General features: G+C 46.3%; 2 protein-coding genes and 1 pseudogene across 7 annotated transcripts in view; 2 read left to right on the top strand and 1 right to left on the bottom strand.

Annotated features, from left to right (window-relative positions):
• Positions 1-14,094, bottom strand: part of lrrfip2 (leucine rich repeat (in FLII) interacting protein 2) — a 162,816-nt gene extending 148,722 nt beyond the window's left edge. The window contains exon 1 of the mRNA XM_072571052.1: positions 13,984-14,094. The gene's annotated coding sequence lies outside the window, so the exon portion shown is untranslated. The remainder of the gene's footprint in view (positions 1-13,983) is intronic.
• On the top strand, positions 4,530-7,232 carry LOC140476810 (teashirt homolog 1-B-like; annotated as a pseudogene).
• A 62-nt stretch (positions 14,095-14,156) lies between the features above and the next one.
• The window catches only part of golga4 (golgin A4), a 183,124-nt gene continuing 182,579 nt past the window's right edge, over positions 14,157-14,701 (top strand). For 5 of the 6 annotated variants that reach the window (XM_072571048.1, XM_072571049.1, XM_072571047.1 and 2 more), the window contains exon 1: positions 14,157-14,309. In XM_072571048.1, the coding sequence (XP_072427149.1) occupies positions 14,244-14,309 (66 nt within the window). In that variant the 5' untranslated portion in view covers positions 14,157-14,243. The remainder of the gene's footprint in view (positions 14,310-14,701) is intronic. The other variant, XM_072571050.1, reaches the window with a different exon arrangement.

Genomic DNA, 14,701 nt, shown 5'->3' with positions numbered 1-14,701 from the left:
CGCACTGGCAACATGACCCCACTGTCACCATCCCCACTCCCCCCAGAGCATCACTTCCGCAAATGACATCACCCCCATTCAACCTATTACCATGCCCACTCCAGTTACAGTCTCTGCCCCCCATTCCCCTCTCCAGCCCTACACCAAGTCCTAGCTCCCAGCCCTACTGAGTTTACACTATCCCCCAAGACCTCCTGCTCGCTGAGGATGAATGATCAATCCTCAGCAAAGGCCTTGCCTTCATCCCTCTCTGGGGGGGAAAGTGAGGACTGCAGATTCTGGAGATCAGAGCTGAAAATGTGTTGCTGGAAAAGCGCAGCAGGTCAGGCAGCATCCCAGGAGCAGGAGAATCGACATTTCGGGCATGAGCCCTTCAGGGATTCCTGAAGAAGGGCCTATGCCCGAAATGTTGATTCTCCTTCTCCCTGGATGCTGCCTGACCTGCTGCGCTTTTCCAGCAACACATTTTCAGCTTCATCCCCCTCTGGCCAAACATCAACGAATTTAATTCATGTTGTGACAACATTCCTGATGAAGGGCTTTTGCCTGAAACGTCGATTTTCCTGGAGCTCGGATGCTGCTTCACCAGCTGTGCTTTTTGAGCATTGCTCTAATCTTGATTCTAATTTCCGGTATCTGCAGTATCCACTTCCACCTTGTAAAAAACAGAGCAAGAGGGAGAGAAGCCAGAGCTGGGAAACAGTGACAGTCGGCAGATGTCAGGGGCCACGAACCTTTGGAACTTTGGAGGAGCTGACAACTGGAAAACAGCCCAGATGGGAGAGCCCTGAGGACTGAAAAATAGTGCTGGATGGGAGAGGCCAGGCAGCTCAAAAGCCAAGAGAAAGCATAGTCATATTACAGCTCACAAAACACGTGAGGCAGTGATGGGATGACAGCTGGAAAACAGCATGAAAGTAGAGATGTCAGAAAGCTGGAATATTTTGTGAGCGAGGAGGGACAAGAGACCTGGAAAACAGGGACGGAGAATAGCTATGACAACTCGAAAACAATGCAAGCTGTGTTCTCTGATTTTGCGCTACAGTGGAAGGGATCCATGAGATTGAAAATTGTCCAAACAAAAATACATCTGAGAACTGAAGGACACCATGTTGTCAAAATTCAAAACCGGGTGGGCGGTGTGTGGTTCAAAGAGGTCAAAACTAGCACAAGAGATAGATCTGAGTAACTCAAAAGCAGTGTGTGAGGTGAACAGTCTGTGAGCTGGAAAACAATGAGAGTGGAAAGTGGTTCAAGATCTGGAAAGCAGCATGAGAGTGGTGAGATTCAAACACTGAGTGGGAACAGACCTGAGAGGTGGAAACCAGCAGGTGAATAGATTGGGCCAAGAGCTGGAAAACAGCAGGAAAGGTGAGTTGTCTCAGAGCAAGAAACCTCCACCAGATTGGAGCGTTCCAACAGTCTGAAGATTGGTGATAGTGGGACTGGCCTGTGAGCTGGAAAAGAACAAGATAAGAGAGAAGCTCAAGACCTAAAAACCCGAGACAAAATGGCTCGAGAGTGGGAAAGCTGCAGCTGTCAGGAGTGATCAGTTAACAGGAGGACAGAACTGGCTCGAGACCTGGAAATGTGTGTGACAGCGCAGATGCCAGAGCAGGAAATCAACATAGATCAGAGAGGCCCCAGAGCGGGAAAACTATATAGCTATCAGGAGTAACCAGTCAACCAGAAAACAGTGTTGGATTAGAGTGGCTCGAGGCCTGTAAAATTGTGTGACTGATTTCCTACTCTTGGGCATGTACAATGTGGATTGGAGAAAACCAAGACACGGTAAAAATTCCGAGGGTAGCTACCTGGGACAGCTGGATGGGATTGGCTAAATACCAGAAGACAACAGCAATCAGGAACGAATGGAATACAGAGCTAGAGTGAAGAATCATGAGACCAGAGAGCCAGAAAACTGGACACTATGGAAAAGTCAGTGAACCAGAAAACTCTGCTGATCGTAAGATGCCCAAAACCCAGACAAGTGCAAGGGACGGGAGAAGCTGTGGACCTAGAAAACTGCACTAGACAGGAGAGGCTGTAAAGCTGGAATATAGAGATGTAATGAAGAGCAAGTAGATGTGAGGGGCCAAAGAGTCTTAAATCTGGTAAAATGGAAGAGGACCCTAAGCCGGAAAACAATTGAAGGACTGGAGATGCCCGAGAATGGGAAAACCACACCGCATTGGAGAGGCTGAGAGAAAGAAGTCAAACATGAGACCTCAGAGAGTTGGTAAAACACGCTAGTCTACGGTGGCCTGAGAGATCAAAAATTACTTGCGGGAGAAATGCCTGATAGCCAGAAAATAGAGGCAGGCAAGAGTAGCATGAGAGGAGGAAAGCAGAAACATTTGTATGTGATCTGAGAGTGGAACCCTAGTTAGGAGGGTGCTAAGACACTGAAAACAGAGCCATACTGGAAAAACTGCATGAAAGGAGAGACATCCAGTGATTGGAAAAACAGTATGGGCGGAGGGAGGCCAGAGTGCCAGACAAGGTGGGCAAATTGGGAGAGGCCCATGAGACAGTAAAAAACAGAGCAAGGAGAGAATTCAAAGCTGGTAAGAAGTGACAGTCAGTAGATGTCCAGAGGTCATAAACCTGTAGAAAATTGGAGGACCCTCACAACTGGAGAACAGTGCCAAGTGGAAGAGTCCAGAGGACCAAAAATCAGTGTTTGAGGGTAAGGATCCAAGAACCAATAAACAGCTATTGAGAGTTCAGGAGTTCAAATACCAAGAGAAAGCGTCGTCATGTTCCAGCTCACAATATACATGAGGCATGATAGGACGAAAGCATGGAAAAGAGCATGAGTTTGGAGAGGTCAGAGAGCTGTGTTAGACTGTGAGACAGGAAGGATTTGAGACCTGGTAAATAGAGGGAGTCAAGAGCGTGGCGACAGCTTGAAAATAGTATGAGTGCTTGGAAGGAGATGTTCTGTGATTTCGCCCGAGGTGGGAGATGATCTGAGAGGTGGACAAAAAGGACGGACCGGAGAGGACCATCGTGTTAGAAAACTGCACCAGATGTGAAAAGCTTTCCCACCAGAATACAAGAGGAGGGAATAGCAAATAGAAGGAGGCCAGAGAGGCAGATATGTGGGCAATATGGCAGACACCAGTGAACCTGAAAGCAGTGCAAGAGGGCAGAGGATCCAGAGTTGGAAAGCAGCATTGAATCAGAGAGATTAAAGAGCTGCAAAACTGCACCAGATCAAAGAGGCCTTCGAGCCACAAAACAACCGAAGGAGTGTGGCCTGGAAACAGAGAGAGCGTGCGAGGGGGATCATACCAGAGCTTACAAAAAGGACAAAGTACGATTCGATGAGAGATGGAAAGGAGCTGACAGTGCTGACAAGGAGGACTGAAAGCCAGAAAGCAGAATAGGCGATGCCTGAGAGGTGAATGGGACAGTGTCAAATGCAGTAAAAGTTTGGCAGGCTTGAGAGCTGGAAGAAAGCACCAGTCAGTCATTGTCTGAAGGGCACAAAACTTCTGAGAGGCCTGAGAGTGGGTGAACAGTGTCATAATGGAGATTACTGACAGCCGGATAACAGCAACAGTGAGGTGCAGCCTGAAGGCATGAAGATGGAGCCATAGGTGTGCCAGACAGAGAGAGGCACAAAATGTAGCCATATCAGCAAAAAAAATGGAATGAAAGGAGAGAGGGCTAATGATTATGAAAACAGCAACAGAGGTGAGAGGCCAGTGTCCAGGTAAATCCTGTAAAAGGTAAACACTTGGGAGCAGAATCGAGTGCCAGAGAGGATGGGCCAAGAGCTGCAAAATGGACAATGACAGAGGCCTAAGAGTTGGAAAATCAAGAGAAATGGGAATCATGCCACAGCTCAGAAAAAGCATGAAGCATGTTCCTTTTTCCATCAGAGTATTGAGTAGAGGGGTTAGGAGGTCATGTAACGGCTGTACAGGACATTGGTTAGGCCACTGTTGGAATATTGCATGCAATTCTGGTCTCCTTCCTATCGGAAAGATGTTGTGAAACTTGAAAGGGTTCAGAAAAGATTTACAAGGATGTTGCCAGGTTTGGATGATTTGATCTATAGGGAGATGCTGAAAAGGCTGGGGCTGTTTTCCCTGGAGTGTCAGAGGTAGAGGGGTGACTTTATAGATGTTTATAAAATTATGAGGGGCATAGATAGGATAAATAGACAAAGTTTTTTCCCTGGGGTGGGCGAGTCCAGAACTAGAGGGCATAGGTTTAGGATGAGAGGGGAAAGATATAAAAGAGACATAAGGGACAACTTTTTCACACAGAGGATGGTGCATCTATGGAATGAGCTGCCAGAGAAAGTGATAGAGCTAGTAAAATTGCAGCATTTAAAAGGCATCTGGATGGGTATATGAATAGAAGAGTTTTGAGGGATATGGGCCAAGTGCTGGCAAATGGAACTAAATTAGGTTAGGATATCTGATCGGCATAGACACGTTGGACTGAAGGGTCTGTTTCCATGCTGTACTTCTCTATGACTCTGTGGATGTCTGATGGTTGAACAACAGCCCAAGATGGAGAGTAAAATGAAAGTTCAAGAGCAGGGTAAGGAGAGAAGAGCACAACCTGAGAGCTGGAAAACGGTGAGAATGTGTGGAGGTTCAAGAGCTGGAAAGCAAGGTGAGAGTGATGAGGTTCAAGAGAAGGAAAACGATGCAGGAGAGAAAGGTCCAAGCACAGTAAAGTTGCATAAGAAGATTAAATCTGAGAGTTGGAAAACAGCATCAAATGGGAGCATGCCAAAAGGTGGAAAAACTGGGTATATTGGAATAGGCCAGTAAGAGCCAGAAAGCTGCTATCTTCCACTCTCAAACCACTCCTGTTTGGCACACTTTTCCACCTCTAGCGCCACTCTTATCTGGTATTATATTCTGGAACCGGGCAGCTCCTCCTCAGACTGTTTTCCAGCTTTCACTCCTCACTAATTTGTCACAGTTTCTGACTTTTGGGCATCTACTGTCAGCTTCTCACACCTCCTGGTCTCTTCCATCTGGTACAATTTCCCAGCCCTTGAGATTATCCAATTTGGCACACTTTTCCAGATCTTGCATCTCTCCCACTGCCAGATATTCTTTTCCAGCTCTCAGAACGCCCCCCCCCCCCCCCCACAATGGCTTTCCAGCTCTGACTTCTCCAATCTGGTGCAATTTTCTAGCTTTCAAGCCTCTCCTAACCATTGCTGTTGTCCAGGTCTTGGGCATCTTCTCTGCGCAGTTTTCTGGCTTTCAGGCCACTCCAATCAGGTGATGTTTCACAGGTCTCAGATGATTTCCCCTTGTTTTCTGGCTCTCAGGCCTCCTCCCTCTTGAGCTGTTTTCCAGCTCTCTGCCTTTTGGTTTTTGTAGCTCTTCACTCTGACCTTATTTTCTGGCTGTCAAACCACAGCCATGTGGCACATTTTCCACCTCTCGGGCTATTCCCATCTGATGCTCTATAGCAGTGCACAGGTGACTCCACCTCAGACTCTCTTTTTTGGCACTTAGGCCTCACTAGTCTGGAGCTAATTTCCAGTTGGGCCTCTCCAGACTGTTGCAGCTTTCTAGCTCTTGGACAGCTCAACCTCGGCTCTGTTCCACCTCTCAAGGAGCCAGTGCCCACCCTAGCCTCTAAGCTGCCACGCCCACCAAATGGAGAGTCCAGCATGACACTCAGCCTTGTTCGCCGGAGTCCAAGCTGCCACTCCCTACGTGACTCCCAATAACTGCTATGTTACCAGAATGCTGCCAGCTACACCTAGCAGTTTGAGGCCCGGTAATGCAGATACTGAAGTGTGTGGAGTGTGGCAGCTCTCAGAAGAGACTGCAGCAGCTGACCGCCCACATGATGATGACCGGCCATTTCCTCAAAGTCACCAATTCCACCTCCAAGATGGGGAAGCAGCTGGTTTTTGATGTAGTGGGTGAGGAGAAAGTCCAATCTTATCCCCTTGTCCTCTTCAACTCAAACCTGGATAGCGGCACCAAGCTCACAGACCAAGCCCGATATGCCATCTTCACCAGTTATGAAGCCTAGGAAGGAACACGAGGAGGAGAAGCCACTGGAATAGCATGAAAAGGAACAAGAAATAAAGGAGGAGAGAGATGATCCCACAGAAGAGTTTGAGTCCATCTCTCAGTATCAGTATCTCCAAGAAGAGGACCTGTATGAAAGTCCTAAAGGTGCAATGGATATTCTCAAGTTCTTAGAGAATACAGTCACAACAGCCATTAACAAAGCCTAGAATTGGGCACCTATTTGAGGCAGCTGCTCCAGCATTCATGCAGCATATCAGCTTTCAGGGACCATACGACCCTTTCAGTCAACAGTGCAGAACTTTCATTTGATCCCATTCTACGCCAATAGCGTCAAGGCTTTAACTTCAAAGCATTTCACTGCAGTGGAATCCTTAGAGTGTCGCCATGTCAAAAGAGCAATGTCCTCTCAATAGAGGAACTTGTGGAGAAGGTGACAGGTAAAATGACCATTAAGTCACAAGATAAACCAGTAGAGAAAGAGCCACTGGCCACACTGGTGATCAGGATAAGCTGTAGCTCATCACCTCCCAGCACTAAGGACCTTCCCAAAGCTTAGGACTTTGATGGTGCAGCACAACTGAAGAGAGGTGCTGATGGGGAGGAAGTGAAAGTGAAAAAGGAGAGCAATTTAGAGAACTCTTCTCCCAATGGGACAGAGTGTTTGAAATCAACTGCTAGAACAACATGACAATTATTTCTGATCATTCACTGGAGTCACCATTTGTCAATCCATTTAGTGCACTACAGTCAATTATGAACCCATACTTGAGCAAGGCTGCCAAGTCTTTGAGCCCTAGCCTTGACCCACTGGCCATGCTGTACAAAATAAGCATCAGTGTGTTAGACAAGCCCATATTCCCTGCCACTCAGATCGAAAAAGCAGATATTGAAGATTGATACTACTATAAAACAATGACCAATCTGGAGACTTAAAGTAAAAAAATGCTGACTTTTTCTCTGTCTGTCTATCTCTCTCTCTCTCACACACACACACACACACACCTCTCCTGTCAAAACCTGAATTTGATTTTTCCTTTTTTGTCAAAGTGGTATTTATGGATATATTGGAAGTATTTGGAACAGCATCATTAAGTTGAGATAGAGTCGATTGGGTTTTTAAATAGCTAAGTTATTCTATATTCTGTTTGCTTTTATTTGTGTTTCATTCAGTAATCTTGCAAATAAATTCTGTTTTACTTAAAACTAAGTGGTTGGGCTTGCTGCATCACTCCTGGAATATCCACTTTATGTCTACTTAAAACAATTAGAAAAGTTCAGGTCTGGTTTACCTTATTGAAATGTTTTGAGGGGTCTGGCCTGGTCCATAACAATTGACATTACAAGTTTTCAATCCTTTCACCTCAGACAGAGAGTCTTCAAGAAAGTAACAGCCCAACAACAATAACAAGGTGACCTTACTTCAATAATTTATTTACCTATACTTAATTTTAACCTTTGTACCTGTATTTTATCAATAACTATCAATTGTTTACCCAAGAATGTTTATCACCAGTTGAGTAATGAACTAATCTTTGGACATTTTTTAAGACCAAAGCATTGCTGCTGGTTACTTTCAAATTGGAAAACCCAAATCTCAAAGGGGCTAAATAAGCTTTGCAAATTCATTGTTCATAAATCACTCCAAGGACCCACGTAGTGTGGTCATGACCAGAAGCAAAAAGAATATGTCCATGCATTATATCTTTTTCAATTAAAAACTATGGAAACAGCCAAATCCTTCTGTCTCCTGATGACAGCATTCTGACTAGCTACAGTTGACATGCCTCATTTGAATTTAATCAGTTAACAGTTCCTGCGGCATTTCCATACCAACCATAGTCCAATCAACTGGTACTCTCTTCTGCTGTCCAAATTGTTCTTTAATTTCAAAGTCAGTTTCTTTGCATTTCAGTTATGATGAATGCAAGATGAAATGTTTTGACTTTGCCTCTTCTGAGGGATATTTAGGTTCCATCTTATCTTCAATTTTAGCATTACCATGTTGTGATCTTATTTCTGTTATTTGTTCTGATTCATTACCTATTAAAAAGATCCAACTGGACTTTTAACATCCTTGACACATTGTATTGAATAGTTGCTTTTAAGATAGGTCTATCCCTCTCACCTTGAATTGCAGATCAGTTCTGTTTCCTGACCCAAGTTTGTGTACTCTGTTGGATTTCCTTTATGTTCAACTTGTGACTGCAAATGGTCAGACAAGATATCATCCAGCATTCCCATGTTCATTTTGTCTCAGATCAGTTCATCTTTCAAGCTGTCACACTTACATACTTCAATGTAGCACACTCACATGTATTCTTTCTCAGATTGAAGTGTGTACTGAGTACTTTGATGACTTCATCATGTGGTTTTCTCATTGACCCCTTGCAGTACATTGCTTACCAAGTGTCCAATAACATTTTCACTGTTCTTCTGCTTTGTTGAGTCCGGCAGTCTTCTCAAAGCTGTCAGGCAATGGTAGAAGCAATGGCAATGGTCTTCAAAACATACACAACCACCCTATTGTATTGTTACTGTTGACTAAACTGTGGGCAGAATATGAGCCTGTAGAGTTGTATAAAACAAGAATTTTATTCAAACAAATTTACTGCTCTGTCTACACCTCTCAAAGCTGCATAAGAGACTCAATGTTGTAATATTGTGAAGTATAATTACATTGAACCGTTGCACGACATCAGACACCATTTTATTGATTTTTTGACATACTCCACTAAAATTCCTTAAATATGCAGACTTATTGTAAACAGTATTCCAAATTTGGTCTGATCAAAGCACCATTGTGGCAAGATGTTCTTCTTATATTCCAATCTTCTCGCAATAAAGGCCATCCTACCACTGACCTTACTAATAACTTGATGGATCAGCATATTAATGTTTTGTTTTCCTTATTTAAGCATATCAGCGTTTCTCTGTTCATCTTCTAGTTCCATCTCTTAATAAAAGGGTTAAGGAACTAAGGCTTATTGATGGAGTTGGGGCACATATCAAAGATCTACAGAATACAGCCAAATACAATAGAATAGGATCACCAAATGGTACAATACAGCAGGTGGCAATTCGGTCCTTTGTGTCCATCTCAGATTTCTGTACATCCAACTCAGCTAATTTTCAACACATCAACTTTGCTTAGTTAATTTGTAAATATTTTGTCAGTGACTTATCCAATCCATGAAAGTCATGATCATAGCTGCCTCCAGCACACTTTCAAGCAGTGCATTGATCCTAACCATTACATAAGTCCTCTTGTACAATGGTTGAGCCTTTGGCACTTATGTTCTTTTCTGGATTAATTTTCTTGAGTTAAAAGTTTAAATGACAATTGTGGCAAATAAATAGATCAAAAGCACCAGAAGGAGGACAAACGTCTGGTCAACATGGACCAAGTTCTGACACAGTTTCAAGCAGTGAATTCATAACTACCTCATTCTCTCAGGAAACAGAGTTCAAAAATAAGCTCTGTATTCAATATTTTTACCATTATTGTTCATAAATATGACAAATCCCTTATTAAATTAATACATGTGGAACCAAGTGGAAAACTCTTAACCTAATAGTCAAATAGAATTGTTTTACCAGTATGTCTGAAAAATAATTTCATCTTGTATCCATTTCAAAAAGTGATAGAATCTTCACATGTCAAAACATCTTATACCCTTTCAAGAGGACTAAACATGTCATAAACTGCTTCTGTCAAGTTCCTGTTGCTAGAGCAACCATTTTAATCACAAACTAATCAGTAAAGAAGTGACTGAGGACTCAGACTATTTCTGGGAAAAGTAACTGACCTGAGAATGGGAGTCAGTTCACAAAATTCCTAAGGTGCAGGAGGCCATTAAGTCCATCGTGCCTGCACCAGCTGTTCAAATTAGTACTAATCATTTGCCTTTCCCCATATCTTTGTATGTTATTTCTATCCAAGTAATACTCCAATGCCCTCTTGAATGCCTCAATTAAACCTGCCTCCATCACATTTATAGGCAGTGCATTCATATCCAAACTTCATTTTGTTCAAATGTTTTTTCTCACTTCTTTTGCACAACACTTTAAAACTATGCCCTTTCATTCTTGTTCCTTTTATGAGCTGGAATTAAATCACAGATCTCTTTTTCAAATGATGTTCTGGAATCTTACAGTGAGCTTCACTGGGTGATTGGGGGAGGGTGGGAGACTTACAATATTAGGCAGAAGTGGGTACTGCAGATGCTGGAAATTAGAGTCTAGATTAGAGTGGTGCTGGAAAAGCACAGCAAGTCAGGCAACATCAGAGGAGCAGGCAAATCAACGTTTCAGGCAAAAGCTCTTCATCAGGAATGAGGCAGGGACACTCACAATATTACTCAAGCCAGATCCCTGGGTGTGGACAATGCTCCTGCAGGGTCCTCTCCGAAGAGATATTGATGTGTATAAAATATAGTAAACAAGGAGCATAGGAGATTGAGGAGGACATCACGAAGGACATAGATAAGGTGAATGACAAGGGTCTTTCTCTAGGATGGGGAGTTCCAAACTAGGGAGTATACTTTAAAGGTGAGAGGAGAAAGATTTAAAGAAGATACTGGGATCAAGGGTGTTTTTTAACGCAGTGGTTTGTGTGTGGAATGAACTACCAGAGAAAGTGGTAAATGGAGGGACAGTTACATTTAAAAGATAAGTTCATGAATAGGAAAGGTCTGGAGGGATATAGGCTAAATGCAGAGAAGTGGGACTAGTTTAGTTTAGGATCATGGTCAGCGTGTTATGGTGAACCGAAGGGTCTGTTTCCATGCTCTACAGCTCTATTACACTATAAATGAAAATAATCAATTAAAATTACATATCAAAAAAAAGAAAAAATGTGTTATCTGAGATTGTTCACAATGTAATTAAGATGAATATTTTAAAATAATTGCTCCTAGATCGTGCTGAGAGTGAGGACTATAGATGCTGGAAATCACAGTTGCAAAGTGTGGTGGTGGAAAAGCACAGCAGGTCACGCAGCATCTGAGGAGCAGGATAATTGACGTTTCGAGCATAAGCCCTTCATCAGTAATGTCCTGGGGCATTGGGAATTCAACTCAAGGCCTCCCCAGAGACTTAGGTGCAAGCAGACCCTTGCTGGTTCTCCACCTCCCTTCTAACTTATGTGCAGACAGAACTACTATTGGACCATCTCCTCTTTTCTTCCGTCCCCTCCGCCTCCGAGCTTACTTTCACAATCAGGACTCCCACCCACCTTCCGAAGACCCCTTCGCCCACCTCCAACACACTGCATCCACCTGGACACCCCGTGCTGGCCTATTACCTGCCCTCGACCTCTTCATTTCCAACTGCCGCCGGGACATTAACCGCCTCAACCTGTCTACCTCCCTCCCCCACTCCAACCTCTCACCCTCACAACACGTAGCCCTCCAATCCCTCTGCTCCAATCACAACCTCATCATCAAGCCAGCAGATAAAGGGGGTGCAGTGGTAGTCTGGCGCACTGACCTCTACACCGCTGAAGCCAAACGTCAATTCGAGGACACTTCTTCATACTGCCCCCTCGACCATGACCCCACCCCCCCATCACCAAACCATCATCTCCCAGACCATACAGAACCTCATCACCTCAGGAGATCTCCCACCCACAGCTTCCAACCTCATAGTCCAGGAACCCCGCACTGCCAGGTTCTACCTCCTTCCCAAGATCCACAAGTCTGACCACCCTGGCCGACCTACTGTCTCAGCATGCTCCTGCCCCACTGAACTCATCTCAACCTACCTCGACACTGTCCTATCCCCCCTAGTCCAGGAACTCCCCACATACGTTCGAGACACCAACCACGCCCTCCACCTCCTCCAAAACTTCTGTTTCCTCGGCCCCCAACGCCTCATCTTCACCATGGATATCCAATCCCTCTACACCTCCATCCGCCATGACCAGGGCTTCCAAGCCCTCCGTTTTTTCCTCTCCAGACGTCCCCAACAGTACCCTTTCACCGACACTCTCATTCATTTGGCCGAACTGGTCCCCACCCTTAACAATTTCTCCTTTGAATCCTCCCACTTCCTCCAGACCAAAGGGGTAGCCATGGGCACACGTATGGGCCCCAGCTATGCCTGTCTCTTTGTTGGCTACGTAGAGCAGTTGATCTTCCGTAATTACACCAGCACCACTCCCCACCTCTTCCTCCGCTACATTGATGACTGCATTGGCACCACCTCGTGCTCCCGCGAGTAGGTTGAGCAATTCATCAACTTCACCAACACATTCCACCCTGACCTTAAGTTTACCTGGACCATCTCTGATATGTCCCACCCCTTCCTGGACCTCTCCATCTCCATTAATGACAACCGACTTGACACTGACATTTTTTACAAACCCACCGACTCCCACAGCTACCTGGATTGCACGTCTTCCCACCCTACCTCTTGCAAAAATGCCATCCCGTATTCCCAATTCCTCTGCCTCTGCCGGATATGCTCCCAGGAGGACCAGTTCCACCACAGAACACACCAGGTGGCCTCCTTCTTTAGAGACTGCAATTTCCCTTCCCACGTGGTTAAAGATGCCCTCCAACACATCTCATCAACATCCCGCACCTCCACCCTCAGACCCCACCCCTCCAACCATAACAAGGACAGAACGCCCCTGGTGCTCACCTTCCACCATACCAACCTTCGCATAAACCAAATCATCCGCCGACATTTCTGACACCTCCAAACAGACCCCACCCCTTTCTGCCTTCCGCAAAGACCGTTCCCTCCATAACTACCTGGTCAGGTCCATGCCCCCCGACAACCCACCCTCCCATCCTGGCACTTTCCCCTTCCACCGCAGGAACTGTAAAGCCTGCGCCCACACCTCCATCCAAGGCCCTAAAGGAGCCTTCCACATCCATCAAAGTTTTACTTGCACATTCACTAATATTATTTATTGTATCCGTTGCTCCCGATGCGGTCTCCTCTACATTGGGGAGACTGGGCGCCTCCTGGTAGAGCGGTTTAGGGAACATCTCCGGGACACCCGCACCAATCAACCACACCGCCCCGTGGCCCAACATTTCAACTCCCCCTCCCACTCTGCCAAGGACATGGAGATCCTGGGCCTCCTTCACCGCCACTCCTTCACCACCAGACGCCTGGAGGAAGAACGCCTCATCTTGCGCCTCGGAACACTTCAACCCCAGGGCATCAATGTGGATTTCAACAGTTTCCTCATTTCCCCTTCCCCACCTCACCCTAGTTCTAAACTTCCAGCTCAGCACTGTCCCCATGACTTGTCCTACCTGCCTATCTCCTTTTCCACCTATCCACTCCATCCTCTCCTCCCTGACCTATCACCTTCATCCCCTCCCCCACTCACCCATTGTACTCTATGCTACTTTCTCCCCAACCCCACCCTCCTCTAGCTTATCTCTCCATGCTCCAGGCTCATTGCCTTTATTCCTGATGAAGGGCTTTTGCCCGAAACGTTGATTTCGAAACTCCTTGGATGCTGCCTGAACTGCTGTGCTCTTCCAGCACCACTAATCCAAAGCCCTGGATGCAGATAGTGTCCCAGCCGGTTCTTTCCCTTCAAAGAGTCACGGGTGTTGACAGTGCCCATGCTGGACTTTCTCCTCCAAATAATCTTGAGTGCAGACAACAGCCATGCTCAGCCTCACTCCTGCACAATCCCTGATATAAACAGCGTGCTTGCCTGTGGCTGACAACTCTATGCGTGCTAAACCCTCCCGTTCTTGGAATCCTGGGTTCAGACAGTGCCTCCTGAAACCTCACTTCCTCAGAGCTCTGGATGTAGAAAATTTCACTGTTGAGCTTTTATTTCTATCGAGCAAACATTATTTCGGTACAAACAGCGACCCCTATTGGACCTCCCTCTCTAAAGAAACTTGGGTGTCGACAGTGCCCCTGCTGGATCTTCCCATTGACAGAGACCTCCGGTGCAATCAGCGTCCTGCGGGTGCCTCACCTTGCAAAGCTCTGGATGCAAACAGTGCCTCCTGCTGGTCTCTCTCCTCCACAGGGTCCTGGGTGTCGACAGCGCCCCCAGCTGGTCTTTGACGGGGGTGACATGCGCTTTGCGCTGCCGGGGCCACGTCGCCAGCACATGCGCTGTGCGGTCATTCGGAGAGTGAGGCCTGGAGTCCGGGAGCCGGGGCCTGGAAGGAAGCGTGGCAGTTGCGGGTGACCCACGCAATTTCTGCCCCTGGCTCTCGGGCGGCCGGCACGATGTTCAAGAAACTCAAGCAGAAGCTTAACGAGGAGCAGTTCCCCGTCAGGAGCAGCCTAGCTCAGGTGAGGGAGGGCAGTGTCGGCCTGTCCTGGACCGGCCCGGACCGGCCGGGGAGCGGCGTTCGTTGAAGCTGCGGGAGGGCGGATGATCCGGACTCCATTCCCGACCCCACTCTGAACATCAGGGGGGAGTGGGGAAGGAGCCGGTGTCCCAGGGAGCAGGAGCTGGGCACCAAGCTCAGAGTTTTCCCATCAGTCCCTCCTCTCCTTGTAGACGGAGCCCCCACACTTCACCTTTGACCCCTGGCACCTCTTGGTTGGATGGGACCCCAGACAGAGTGGGAATGAATCATACCAAGTTTTCAGGAGCCCTGTTTCTGTATTGTACATGATTGTGTGTGGGATTTTTGAAGCTTAGTGATTTCTAATTTCACAGTGGCTCTGTCAGGTTAAAC

Source organism: Chiloscyllium punctatum, chromosome 5 (assembly GCF_047496795.1).
Source record: "Chiloscyllium punctatum isolate Juve2018m chromosome 5, sChiPun1.3, whole genome shotgun sequence".
In the NCBI taxonomy this organism is placed as follows: Eukaryota; Metazoa; Chordata; class Chondrichthyes; order Orectolobiformes; family Hemiscylliidae; genus Chiloscyllium; species Chiloscyllium punctatum.
This window is presented reverse-complemented; position numbering and strand designations above follow the sequence as displayed.